At 37.7% G+C, this 15,043-nt stretch overlaps 1 protein-coding gene across 1 annotated transcript in view; it reads left to right on the top strand.

Moving 5' to 3' along the window:
* The window catches only part of SLC4A4 (solute carrier family 4 member 4), a 356,758-nt gene that overhangs the window by 140,420 nt on the left and 201,295 nt on the right, over positions 1-15,043 (top strand). Inside the window, exon 5 of the mRNA XM_042984402.1 lies at positions 8,330-8,490. Within this exon, the coding sequence (XP_042840336.1) occupies positions 8,330-8,490 (161 nt within the window). The remainder of the gene's footprint in view (positions 1-8,329; positions 8,491-15,043) is intronic.

The raw sequence follows: 15,043 nt of genomic DNA, 5'->3' as shown, positions 1-15,043 counted from the left end.
AGGGTGATACTGCGTTGCACCTCTCTAACTTCATGCATATCTCATAGCTCTATAATTCCATCCCTGTGTGTATACTGGTATAGTCAGTTGTGACCAGAAGAGCTACTGTTATTCTTATTCTCATCTTGAAATTCCTGTGTGAGTACCTATCATAGAGTAGACTTCAGGTGTAGCTTTCTGCTTTTTCTTTCAGTCAAAGACAGGCTCTATTTTATGTGACCTCTGGCCTCAGAAAGGAGGAGGTAACAGTTCACTGTGTAGGTAATTCAACGTTGAGTGAAACGGACATTGTACTTTCGTTTAAGATTCTTAAAGATTCACATAATTTTGAATACTTTACCATCTTTAAGGACTTATTTCCTTGACAACACAGGTGTCATTTTTGGGTGATGTCATCAATCCCTGAGAGACTGTACTGCTGGAGAGAATGTGTGGTGGGAGTACACCATGTGTTGTTGGTGGGAGGGGGGTGCTTTCCAGGAAGAAATAGACTCACTCTAGTCTACACTCTATAACTTCTTTACATTTTTTTTAATGTTTATTTTTGAGAGACACACACACAGAGCGCGAATGGAGGAGGGGCAGAGAGAGCGAGGGAGACACAGAATCCGAAGCAGGCTCCAGGCTCTGAGCTGTCAGCACAGAGCCCAACGTGGGGCTCTAACCAACAAGCTGTGAAATCATGACCTGAGCCGAAGTCAGATGCTTAACTGACTGAGCCACCCAGACGCCTCACTATTGGTTAATTAAATGTAGATATAATATTATTGTTTTCATTTTGTCTTCTTCATTACACCAATTCATCTGAAAGCAGGGACCACCATGTCTGTCTTTCACTACTGTATTCCTAGTGCCTCACTGTGCCTGGCACCATAATAGGTGCTCAGTCATATTTTTTTAAGTGTGATTAGTTGAGAACCGATTGCCTTTAGAAACAACTGTGCTAAATATAATACTTTCTTAGAAACATTACTTGACCAAAGTTGGAGTTCTTTGATGTCATCTCTTTCTGACTGATGAACAGCTGAATGACAGACCCAAGGTACCTAGCACACCATTGGTAAAACTCAGAAGAGGACCTATGTTTGAAGTTTCAAACTAATTCATCAATATGCTGATGCCATCTGTCTTAAGTTCTCTAGCCCAGATTCTTTCCTTATATGACTGAAAACAAATAATTGGATGGCTAATCCCCTTCTCAAAATATCATGTCTAATATTGAGCTGCTAATCTTCCTGCCTCAGATCTGCTTCTCCTACAGAGTTTTGCACCGCAGTGAACAACTCCATTCTTCTAGTTACGCAAGCCAGAAACATTGGAGTTTTCCTTGCCTTCTTTCTCTACACCCCTTACTTGATCCGTTGGCAACTCCTATTAATTTTACCCTCAAAGATATCGAGATACTCAGAATCTCACCACATCTCACATTCAGCACTGCCACAACCCAGGTCCCAGCCACCATCATTTCTCATCTAGATTACTGCACATGCTTCCTAATTAGTCCATCTCTTTGCACCTGGCCTTATCTCCCTCATGAACAATCCACAATGATATCTTTGACCTCATCTCCTGCTTCTCTCCCCTGTTCACTCACTGTCCAGTCATGTTCCTGTGTCAGGGACATCACACTTGCTGTTCTCTCTGTCTGAAGTGCTCACCTTGCTGCAACCCCAGTTATCTACATGGCTCATTTCCCCTCCTCCTTCAGGTATTTATTCAAATATTATCTTCTCAGTGGCTACCCCATCTAAAGTTGAAACCTTCCCCCAACACTCCATAACCTCCATCCTCTGTTATTTTGTCCTTGGCACTTACCACCATTTAGCATATTGCATATCTTATTATTTTCTCTTCCCAATAAAATTAAAGTTCCACGAGGGCAGGAATTTTTTGTTTTTTTTGTTCACCACTATATTTCTAGTCTACAACTACCTGGGATACTATCCATAGTCAAGAAATATGTTCTAACAGAATGAAGGAATGGAGAAATAGTACCTTGATTCTTAGTAGTCCGCTCCACCCAGATCCTGTTGGGAGGCTGGAAGGTGATTGTACCTCCAGAACGGATTCAGATTTTTAGTAATCTTTAGTTCTTGGAACATTCTCTGCTTCAGAATGTTTTTGCAGTAATTTCTGACCACCATTTATGATGTCCAGTTTCCAGATGTGATAGGAGATTTTCCTCCATTAAAAGCTCTCAAATGTCTCAGACTAATAAAAGTTTAGTATTTAGAAGGGATTCATTTTATATGTGAAAATGTTCTATGAATATTTTTCTGGCTGACTATTAAAATTGAGATCTTTGCCTTCTGTGGAGACCCCAATTCATAGACTTATTTTATTCCATAGAGAACTAACCCACTAGACTTCTCTAGCTTAATGCAGTTTCTACTGTGAGCCCATACACTCAGAAAACACAATACTATCCTTTGTAATGCTCTATACTTTTTAGTTGGCTAATGATTGGATTTGACCAAAAATATCCTATATGGATTCCCAGCACTACAGCATATTCAGTATTAGTCAGGAAGTTCAGGTTAAGCTCTGTGTCTCAGAAAATAATGAGAATGGTTTCAGTAGTAGGAAAATTATCCCAATTTAACTTCTGGAAGGCACAGTAGCCACAAGGGAAGTCTTTCTTTATATGAAGTTTGAAGCACAGCCAACTCTTCCACCCTCTTTTTTTTTTTTTTTTAACATCTTTCCCCTACTTTTCCCTTTCCTAAAAATTAAAACTTTGAATTTTTACTGGTTCTTCTAACATAGAGCACAAATGAAGACTGTGCAAAGGATAGAATGATTAGACCTGAGAAATTGTATATGACCAGTGGAATGCAGAGAATACTCTTTTTTGAAGGGTATTCGTGTATTCCTGAGTGTTAGGTCATTCGAGTACTGACCTTTAGTAATATGGCAGTAATTAGAATGGATTATTTGGTATTAGTGAAGAAGCCTATGCTCATTATTAAGACTTTCAAGGTGGCTAGGCATTAGCTAATAGGTTCATGATACAAACTGGCAAAAGAATAAGCCATGGTCTAGCTTTGGTGTTGGCCCAAAGCCAGGAAGAAGAGCTACTGCTATCTCCTACCACCCCAAGTTCTTTCTTTCTTTTAAATGTTTATTTGTGTGTGTGTGTGTGTGTGTGTGTGTGTGTGTGTGTGTGTGTGAGAGAGAGAGAGAGAGAGAGAGAGAGAGAGAGAGAGAGAGAGAGAGAGAGAGAGAAAACAAACATGTTTTCGAGGGGGAGCGGGAGGGGAAGGATCAGAGAGAGAGGGAGACAGAGGATCTAAAGCAAGCTCTGCACTAACAGCAGAGAGCCCGACATAGGGTTTGAACTCACAAATGTGAGATCATGACCTGAGCCAAAGCTGGATGCTTAACCAACTGAGCCACCCAGGCACCCCTCACATTCTTTATTTCTTTGAGACAATGACGTCTCTGCAAAAATGGTTATTGGCTTTCAGTTTTCCTTCAGGGAATATTCATATGGGTAATGTTGGACTTCACTGTTATGAGAATATATGTTAAAGACCAGTCTCCCAGTGTGATTCAGTTTTTGCTGCCAAACCTGGGTAAAAAGGAAAGCCATCACAAGTTTCAACAAGAAAGCCAGCCAACAGAGGAAAAGGGTATTGATGTTTTACTTCCAGTGGGACAGCACAAATGAACACCCATTTGTGTTTCTACTTGGCATACTGACCCAGTCTATCTTTGGAAAACCTGATTATAGGGCATGGCCATCAAGCATAGATATGTGCACTTACCATGCGGGTGTGGAGAGAGACTGCTCTCTTCCCAGTATATACTGACTTCTCTGTCTTTTCTCTACTGGATTACTTTGGAACATTCCATTTCAGAACAAGTTTATTTCTTCTGTAACAAGAAGGCTGAAGGAAAAGGAATCTAATCATCTATGTAATTGTAGTTACATACACTGTTTTGCAGTAACTTTCACAGTTGATCTAGAAATTTAAGAGGTCTCCTTAAAAACATAATTTATCCCAGATACACACTAGCCTTGGCTTCTTTGGTGTAATGAGGCACTTATTAGTTAGCAAGAAATTTATTATTTTAATAGTCTTATATAGTTGGATTATATTCTAGGGCAAAGGTCACATCTATTTTCCACTGTTAAATTGGCATGCATGTAAGTTAGAGGTCTTGTCTTTTCTTAATTACATTTAATCATATGATTGGAAAGTTGCAAAATTCAGTGAGTCCCAGTGGGCCTTCTCTTTTCTTCAATAAACGAGAGAGATACCGTTTGGTTGGCAGTCACTCAAAGTACATTCAACTGAGTGTACTTTCTCCTCCTCCTTCTTCTTCATCTTCTTCATCTTCTTTCTCTTCCAACCTTGGAATAAATAAAATTTACCTAAGAAACTCTTCCTGCAAGGTTACAACAGTTTTGTAATTGCAAGCATTTAAAAATCTAACTTCTGAAATAAATTTTCCTATAACATGTCAAGTACCAAGACAAAAGGAAAAGTAGGAAACTTTATTGCAAATATATTGTTATGCACAGTTACTATGAAGGGTGGATAGTAGCTTATAGTACATTTTATAATAAAAATGTCTGTTTTTTTAAAAAAATGTAATTACATGGTTCTGGGACACCTTAACAAATTCATTGGCATTCGGATAGGCTGAACTTTGGCACCTTTGCCTTAGCCTTTTCTTTAATGGGTTCTGATTTGAATTGAGTAGTTTTCAGTTTTTTTTTTTTTTCAAATTTGTCCTTGATAATGTGAAGAGGATAGACATAGCATGTGTAGTTTCTGGAATGAAACTATATGCGAACAATCTGTTTAAATGGGCAAACTATTACTTTATGTCTGAAGGCATATGTTGGAAATATACTCGATTCCTTGAACAATCAGAACAATAGATTTTGAAGGAATTTAATAGTCATTATCCTAGAGTTTCCCTTATGTCCTTAGCTATGCTATGATATGACATCATCACGGCATTTAATATTTACTGAACTCAAAGTGGAATAGAAGCTAAACTGAACTATGAGATCATACTTATCCCTTAGGAACATAGATTCTAGGGAACTGGCTAGTTTTGAGATTTTACATTTTCATTCATTTGTGATTAAATCTTGACCTAAAGGGCTGGTGTATTCCGGGAGGGTGACTAATGCTATTCCATAAATCCCAGCTGGTTGGCATTTATGATTCTAAATGTACTTTTAAAACTTGTTTAAAGTCATATTTAAGTCTAATCAGGTGACCTACAATACAAACTGTGGAGAGGAGTGAAATAACAGATTGGTCACAAAAGAGTGCATGGGTTTTGATCCTTTTTTTGTTTGTTTGTTTTAAGAAATTTTTATTAAACTTATATCATCCATTTCTCCTATCCTTCACTTCCCACCTCTGACAACTCCCAATCTATTGTCTGTATTTATGAGCTTGGTTATTTATATTTATATTTATTTATATTTATATATTTATGATTCCACATATAAGAGATATCATACCATATGATACCATATGGTAAGATATGCCATATGATATAAGAGATATCGTATGGTATTTGTCTATCTCTGTCTGACTTACTTCACTTAGCAAAGTGCTATTGAGGTCCATCCATATTGTCTCAAATGGCAAGATTTCATTATTTTTATGGATGAATAATATTCCATTATATATTATATATTATATTTATATCATGTATATATGATATTACCAGTTTCATATGTACAGAATCATATATCACTATTATATATATATTTGTACCTTGTATCATGTATCCTAATTTCTATATCTTGGTTATTGTAAATAATGCTGCAATTAACATAGGGGTGCATATAAAAAAATAAACTTACATAGTTTGGACAGTTGAGAATGATGGCAGAAAAGAGCCACTGTCACATTGTATGTATTTGGCAATACAGATCTATGGCAACTGATAGGAAGAGGGACTCATTCAATAAAAATAAGAGGGAATTGAGGGCTGTCTAAAACACTCCCCTTTACTGAGTCCCCTTTACTGAGTTTCTAGCTGGCTTTTGTTATTTATCTTGGGTTTACATCCCATGACCAAAGATTCTCTCCCTCAGCTACTAAGAATTCTCTTAGGAATAAAAACAAGGAATCAATCCTATAGATAACATCCTTATATGTAATTCTGACATGGTTTTATATACTATGGAGTCTTTTAATATACTAGAGCCTTAGCTTGGGTAATAAATCATTACATCAAATGTAAATATGATTCACTATAATATACACCTGAAATTATTAGGATATTTTATGCCAATTATACTTCAATAAAAATACTCTTCAAAATTATTTTAAGTTTTTATTTTAATTTCAGTTAGTTAACATACAGTGTTATATTAGTTTCAGATGTACAATATAGTGATTCAGCACTTCCATACATCACCCTGTGCTCATCATGACAGGTGCATTCCTTAATCCCCATCACCTGTTTAACCCAACCCTCCATCCCCTTTTCAAAATTATTTTAAAAATGTATGATTTATATAACACGTATCAACAAACATAGTTAAAGATTGTGTGAGCAAGCCTGAAAAGATAATATACCTAAAGTTAACCAATGTAATATACTCTATAAAATGATTACTTTTGAAATAACCCAATTACCTTTTATCTTTTAGGCAAATCCATAGGATTCTATAAGAGTGTGATGTAAAATTGTCATTTTTCTTTCATTCTTTCTATTTCTGTAGTACTAATAGCAACTTAAGGGAAGAACTACTAAGTTAATTACACACACACACAACACATACACATGAATATTAAAGGTTCTTGTATTCTGTCTTGGAATGTTTCACAACTACTTTTATGGAAAGAAACAAGGCCCACTTCTGAAGTTTTAGAACTTTGGTGGTGATGTGGGCTTTTTAACTTGTGAGGAAAATATGTAAAAATCTCCACTGTTTACATTTATGGGGGATACAGAGGAAAGGGAGAGGGTCTTAGAATTGAGGGTGAGGTTGGAGATAAGGTTACCATTGACATGTGGGAGTTCTCTGGCTAGGAGGGACTTCCTGAGAGGAGTAGAGACAGAGAGTCTTTGGATATGGCTAAAATACTTGTGAATCATGTGAGTATTGGGCTTGATTAAAATTCTAAATTTTCTCTGACTCTGTGGTTGATCTCTTGATCTGTTTTCACTCCTGGTTCTACTAATGTGTTTTTTTTCCTCCTCTGGGGGGTGGTGAGCAGTCTATAAATAATACCTTATGTAGAGCTTCCTCTGATCTCTGCCCTTTGTTCTCATCTTTAGTGTGCTAGGTGAGCGTTTAGTTTTTTTCTAGGAAAACATTTTTCAATCATTAAACCTTTGGGTGAAGAATGTAGAAAAACAGTTTTTTTTAACCCCCTCTTTATCTTTTTCAATATCTTTCAGAAGGTTTGAATTGAGAGAAAGAAGCATTTTTCTTTGGGTCATAATGAATAGCAAACTGACGATGCTTTCATGTTCTCCTTTACCAGTGTAGAAAAAGTCTGTATGTGTAATATGTGGAATATACAGACGGTCAAATGTGTTTTGCTTTCATTTCCATTAAACTTTTAAAAAGTTGCTTGTATATTGCTAAGTTATCAAAATATCTAGGAGTCTTAGAAAGACAGTGCGTTGTTTGTTCCATTGCTAAGGTTTATAGGAGATCTATTATTATCAGAATAGATGTGTTCACTGAACTTGTGTATTTTTAAACATGTGGAGCCAGACTTGAAGAGAAAAGCTTCCATTAGAATCTCAATGAGAAGGGAACATGTGTCAGCAGAGAAATACAAAGTAAGACATAGCAACACATGCTGGCCCTCTTTAAGTATTAAAGGGGAATTTTATATTCATCTGACCACTTCATACACCATATTTTTCAAATAATTAAGATAAATACTGATTCATAATTGATATTTCACCTTATAGAAACTTGCCTTGTGAAGTCACAACAGAATTCTCACAACGGTGGTTATTTTTACATAGTGTAGGCTTTCATGGAGAATTTTGAAATGCACATTTTTCCTATGTTATTTTACAAATCTAGTAAAATAATCATTCTTAAGGATTTCATGGTTATGTATAGACAGGTGGGAAACCGAGGATGCTCTTAGATCCCTTTGGTTTATTTTCGTTCCCTCTAACGCCATGTGAAGGAGCAGTCTAATGACTCTGTTTGGTGTATTCATAAAGGTAATGCAATTAACGATATAATAAGCTTTTAAGACTCCATCAAAGGAGACATTTTGGAAGTGCTGGTGGGGGTGGAGATGGAGGGGTTGATGTAGCTATTTCCAGAGAAGGTTGGAATACTTTTAATTGCTGCTCACTAATCTCATGTTCCTAGGTGGATTAAATTTGAAGAAAAAGTGGAACAGGGTGGGGAAAGATGGAGCAAGCCCCATGTGGCCACATTGTCCCTTCACAGCTTATTTGAGCTGAGGACATGTATGGAGAAAGGATCCATCATGCTTGACAGGGAGGCTTCTTCTCTCCCCCAGTTGGTGGGTAAGTATGTTGTTTAAAGTTTTTATCATCTTTTTAGCTCTACCAACCTGCCCATGGGTGTCCATTAATGCAGATGAATTCTATAACATTTATTTTCTCTCTTTTTTTATACTATAAAACTAGTAAGGTTTGTTGCAGGTTTGGAAAATATAGGCAGATATTGAGAAGAAAATAAAAAATCATCCATCGTGCCTCCATAGCCATCGTTAGCATTTTGGCATGTTTCTATCCAGTTTTTAGTTCTCAGTCTTCTCTTTTATGCTTTTAATTTTTCACATTATTTTTATTGGGATCAAAATGTGTATGTACAGATCTTCATTCACTTCCCTCGCTTATTAGTGGAAGGCTAATATTTAGAATGGAGGCTCCCTGCTCCTATCCTTGGTTATATTGGACTGGAAGTATGGAGACTAGATTTCTAGAACTCTGACCTTAGACATTGCACTGAGCTTCTCTGGGCCTCGGTTTCATCATCCGTAAAATAGGGTTTATGTCCTATGTCAGAAGGAAAATAGTCTAGTTGCTGGGTTGGTACTAATTTTGTAGGTGGAAGTCAAGATCCTTTAACTATATGTAAGAAAGGTTATGGGGGGCAAGCAGCCAGCAGCCGCATGTACTAGCCACATGGGATAGTGACAGGTCCTGTCACATTGGTGCTGAGTATCATTTATACACCCACCAGCAAGTCACTGAACCTCCTGGTGCATTGGTATCTTTTGCAATTAGTGCTGTGTGGTGAATGTTAACTCATCACGTTGAACGCCTTGAGCACACATCACTACATTCCAAACAGTAGTAATTGTTTTCATTTTCTAACAAAAGCCTGGCCTAAACTGCCTTATCACCCTACAGATCTAGGTGTACTGAAGATCATGTTTTTCTCAAAATGAGATACAGGTGCTCTGTTTGTCATTCCCAGGAAAATTCAATAACTAGATGTTCTCTGGACCTATATGGATGACTACACTTTTCCAAGTGGGCTGCAGGGTGCCTCATTTGGGATTATGGGGAAGACAGCATGGATTGTGGCCCCACAGAAAGTGACCAGTATAAAATTCTTGTATATCAGACTCACCACAAAATTTCTTTGAATATCTATAGCCAAAAGGCTTGTCTATGGCATCTCTGATGTTGTTGTTTTTTAGCAAGATAGTAGGAAAGCTATAGCATTTGTATTGGAAGAAAAGGTTAGTTGTCAAATGAGGCATATATCTTACTGATGTATATGTATCTGATTCTTCTTCAGAGAGCTTGTTAGCTCCATTTGCAAAGAAGTCTCACACTTTTCATGAACCTGAGACACTTAAGGTACACGTGGAGAAGGGGGAAGTATAAATATGTCTTCATATGGGGTGGCCAGAATTAATTAGTTCCTGCATTTATTCAGCAGTGGTGCATGAACTTCTACAGTGTGCCAGACACTATTCTAGGCCCTGGAATTACGTTTGCAAATCTCTCACTTTGTACATGAGATAAGTTACAAATCCACATCCACAGAGGTTAGAAAATAATGTAGGAAATAATGCTGTATGTGGAATTTTTCACATATGACCAGGCAAGTGAGGCTGAAAATGGTTGTCTGGAGAGATCTTGGATTTTTGTACCCAGGGAACAAGAGCCTGTCTACAAAGACAGAAGCAAACAGAAGGGATGGTTTTCTGGGTGATTTGTTTTGCTGCAAGGGAGATTGTTACTCAAAAAAATATCATGGTTAGCAAAAATCTGTCCAGTTTTTGAGTGAGAACTGCAATTTCTGTTTTCAGACTTTAAGAACTAATCTGGAGCAAAGATGTCTGAAATTAGACAAGTTGAAAAAATAAGTCAGAATGCATAAATGCTGGATAAAATGGGAATTAAACTTGTGGCTAGGCAATATATACAGTCTCGGAGGAGAATGTGTGTTATGGTTTAAGGGTCACTAGACAGTTTCCAGTAAGTAAGAAAGTAAGTCCTACAGTAGAACTTGGGCTTTTCTATAAAACTGTCTTCAGTGTCTTTAGTACTAGAAGGAACCATCCTAAGGAGCTTCTGATCTTTGGCAACTGACTGATCTTTTCCATGCAGTTGGAGACAGAATCCCATATTATATTGGAGCCTTGTTTAGCTACTGGCCAAAGAAAGAGGTTCTGGTATTCACTAAACTTAAGGAAGATTCATTAAGCATTTTATGTTCTCACTTTAGTTTTCCATGACTTTTTATTATCTGTTGTGGACTTTTTCTCTAACCACCATCTCTTTACTTTTAAAAATTGTCATTAAATTGTAAAATTAGGCACCACCATGTCACTTTGAAGTACCATCACTCATTCTGGAGCTGATAATACAGAAAAGCAATCCAGAGGCAAATAACATACATTACCAGCAAAAGAAAGGAGGGAGGGAGGAAGGGAAGGAAGGAAGGGAGAAAGGGAAGGAGGGAGGGAGAAGGGGGGGAAGAAAAGGATCAAATTTGCAGGGGTGGAGGAAGAGTGTGTTTGAAAGAGTGTCCCTGGCTGAAAAAAAAAATATTTAAAAATCCTCAAAGAATCAAAACATTACAGAGGGTTAAACAGCATGAAGAAAAAAGCGCCCTAATTTCGCTTTAAATGACAGAAGATGGCACAGTAACTTGAAGAATTATTGCCATTATTTGGTTATTAAAACATCCTTTTCTAGCAGAAGGTGAAGCCGCTGTTTTGTTCTGCGTTGTGCTGATAATTCAGAGTTGTGAATTATGTACAGTTCAGTCTCTAAGATGCATCTCCCCTCCTCCCCTTATCTCCACAAAGGAGAAGTGAAAGAAATAATAGTGGGTGTGATTATATCAAACAAACAATAGCATGATTTTTATCTTTCTTTGCAGTCCACCTGCTCCTTCTTCTCAGTGGCCTGCTTCTGAGAAGCATCCTCCCTCTGCAGGTGCAAAGCTATCACCATGTGACTGTTTAAGCAGGTGTCACTTCTCATACTTACACACAGCATTCAGCCTAGTTCTGATTCTCCTCAGGACCTCTCCTTGTTTTCTTCATGGAGAACCCCTTTGAATGCTAAGAAGAATACTTGCCTTTAAAATAATTAAAGGATAAAACATTACATGGATTATTTTGATAGCTTGATTATTACTATCATCATTATAGTCCTACAATGAAAGAGTGTCATTCACACATGAAGGCAACTGCATGAGGATTTTCCTACCCTCCTAAGTTAAAAAAAATTATAAGCCATTTCAGGTATTGTATTATGATGGGAAATGGATTAGGAAAATGTAGCTCTATCTATTTTTGGAGTTCTCATTTTTATATTTAAAGGCATTGCTGGGCTGTACGTGTTGGCAGATGTGTTAGTCATGTCGTTCCTTGCTTTTAACACCTTTTAGATTTTCAAAATGGCAATGTATTTTTTATCACAAAAGTAATACATGTTCATTGTGAAATAATCCAGAAAAATAGAACACACAAAAATCAAAATACCACCATTCACAGCAGTTTTTGTACATCTCCGTTTATGCCTATGAAATTTATTTTACTAATAGGATCATACTGTAACACTTTAATCTGCCCTTTTTAACTTAAAAACACGAATTTCTTTCCATGTGATTAAATATATATGTGAACATGATTTTGATGTCTGCAAAATATTTAATCATCTATTATTGGGCATTTAAGTTGCCTTCAAATTTTTATTGTAATGAATAAGCGAACATTTTGTTATAGTTGCGTGAAATTGTTTATTTTTTAGTACAGATTTCTAATGGTGAAATATTCAGAGTTTGAATGTATGGAAGGGTTTTGTTTACGTATTTGCTGAGTGGCCTTCAAGAAAGGTTGTACTAGTTATTACCATCACCCTCAGGATGTGGAATATTCCCTGTGGCACCCACTTTTCACATTCATATATACATTTGGCCACTTTGGTAGATTAGTAAAATCTCATAATTGGTTATATTTATAAATTACCTTTGTTAGTCTTGAAGTTTAATGTTTCTTGGACCTTGTATTTCATTTGAAAATGTTTATCAGGGTGCCTGGGTGGCTCAGTCAGTTAAGCATCTGACTCTTAGACTTCAGCTCAGGTCATGATCTCGCCATTGGTGGGTTTGAGCCCCACGTTGGGATCTGCGCTGACAGTGCGGAGCCTGCTTGGGATTTTCTCTCTCTCTCTTTCTCTGCCCCATTTGCTCATTCCCTCATTCTCTCTGTCTGCTCATTCTCTCTGCTCATTCTCTCTGTCTCTCAAAATAAATAAATAAAACTAAAAAAAATGTTTATCACTTTTGGCCATTTTTTTTTGTTGTTGTTGTTGCACGAACACCACCATTCTCTTGGTTTGCAGAAGCCCGTGCATATATCAGGTTTTTGTTTGTTTGTTTGTTTGTTTGTTTGTTTGTTGACTGTTGTCTTGGGTCTAGGGCTTTTTTATTTTTATTTTTTTAATTTTTTTAACGTTTTTATTTATTTTTGAGACAGAGAGAGACACAGCATGAATGGGGGAGGGTCAGAGAGAGAGGGAGACACAGAATCTGAAACAGGCTCCAGGCTCTGAGCTGTCAGCACAGAGCCCGACGTGGGGCTCAAACTCACAGACCGCGAGATCATGACCTGAGCCGAAGTCAGACACGTAACCGACTGAGCAACCCAGGCGCTCCTAGGGCTTATTTTTTAAAATGGAGAAAACCACTGTGTGATATGGGGAACGGTGTAAAGTGTGAGTCCAGAGAACCTGGTTTCACTTGGGCAGCTGCACCTCTAGTTGGGCTTCTCCTGAGAGCGAGTCACCTCTTTTGCCCCCTCTTTTCCCAAATCTGTGTGACAAGAGGCTGAACTTGGTGTTTCCTGAGTTCTCTTTCAGCTCTGCCATCATCTGTGGTTGGCACGTTCCCTCCCAATTGGTAGTGGTTGTGGGATTTTGAACACTGAAGGCTTAATTTCAGTGTAGCTGTTAAATGTTACTGCCCCCACTTTCCTTGAAAGGTTTTGTAGTTTGTACTTAAAAAGATCCCTGTAATGTGGGCTGTTTTATGGAAACGTAATGAAGGACATAAGCCACACAGATGTCTTAACCTGTTCTAACTGGTGATTTCCAGGCATTAGTAACAGAGGGCTGGCTGTGCATATGTATGGATAGGTTTGAGATTACAAGGGAAGGCAGGCACAGAGGGAGGCCCTGCCAGGAAGGGTAGATAAGAAACACTTTAATCCACAACCCTGGAATTAGAGTAGGAGCTTGATAACATGTGCCACAAATACGCTGGGGCCGTTTGCTTATTTTTATGGTTCTTCTGTCAAATGGACCTTCTGCAGTGAACAAGACTTAAAGGGAAAGTAGAGGAGTAGCACCTAATTACTTTACTATGGAACAGAAGGTTAACTGTATAATTATAGGATCAGTTCTGAGAGTTTCACTGAGAAGGGTTTGTACAGTTAAAAACACTCAGAGCTAAAGGCCACTCTCAAACCAAAACATTCCTATGGGAGAAACTCTTCCTGCCTTGCCCAAGCTCCCCACCAAGTGGCCCAGTGTTATGTGACATTTATGGCATTTGTATAAGACATGTAATGGAAAATTCAGGAGTCAGCCTCTGCTTGGCTTCTAAGTTGATTATATACTGTGTAAGTTGTCAGTTTCTAGCTATAGGTTGTGAGGTCGTTCTGTGAGTGCTTGCTATTAAGATGGTCCTCTGAGTGGTGCAGTTATGCCCAGGCAGAGCCCCTGGAACATCTGTGACTTCTCTTAACAAAGAGATAGCAGTGCTTAGGAGGTGTTACCCTTCCCGTTCCCATCAATTTTTGGTCAGTCTTTTGCAAGAGAAGAGCTTTTCTTCTCTTCTTCACTTTTCTATACTGAGAACTTTGCCCAAGCGGAAAATGTTGAAGTGTGCTAGATGCACTCATATACCTGAAAAGGTAAAAGGTAGGCATGGGATCCATAGTTCTTTCTGGTTCTAGAGAGGGGACAAAAGCAGTACGTGCATACAGTGAGTGAGATAATGTCCTACCACTGCATATCTTGTGATGTTTTGTCCCGTGCACTGTTCTGGACAGAGGAAATGTTGGCCTGTGGTGACCAGGCTGCATTTCTGCCATGCTGCTAACGTGCTGACTTGTGAGAAAGAGGATTTCTTCCTTTAGAGTAAATCTTGTCCATTAGCAGAGCTCCCCATGGAGCAGTTTCTATGAAACACAGTTATCTTTTCCAATTAAAGCCATTCTAAAACAAGAACTAATAGAAATTATAACTTTTTTGTAGTAAGGTGAAAATTTCATGGAAAATTCTGGGCAGGTTAAATTTTAAAATGATTAGTGGAATATATTGGAAATCCTTTTGTTGGATCCAAAAGAAGAATAAGCCTCCCTTCTTAGAAAAGACGAAGGCAGTTTTGTAGTTTAGTCTTTCTTTCATTGGATTAATTAGTGTTCGCATAACCTGATATGGGGAAGAGTATTGTCTTCCTTTACTTCGTCCTACTTTAAGGAAAATATATCATTACAGAAGGATTTGGGAAAACAGATCTAAAATTCAATAATGTCACTACATTAAATTTTGCATATTCGCAAGTTTTTTTAAATATCACTTT

This window comes from Panthera tigris, chromosome B1 (assembly GCF_018350195.1).
Source record: "Panthera tigris isolate Pti1 chromosome B1, P.tigris_Pti1_mat1.1, whole genome shotgun sequence".
Classification (NCBI taxonomy): domain Eukaryota; kingdom Metazoa; phylum Chordata; class Mammalia; order Carnivora; family Felidae; genus Panthera; species Panthera tigris.
The sequence above is the reverse complement of the archived record's forward strand: the minus strand, read 5'-3'. Positions and strand labels throughout refer to the sequence as shown.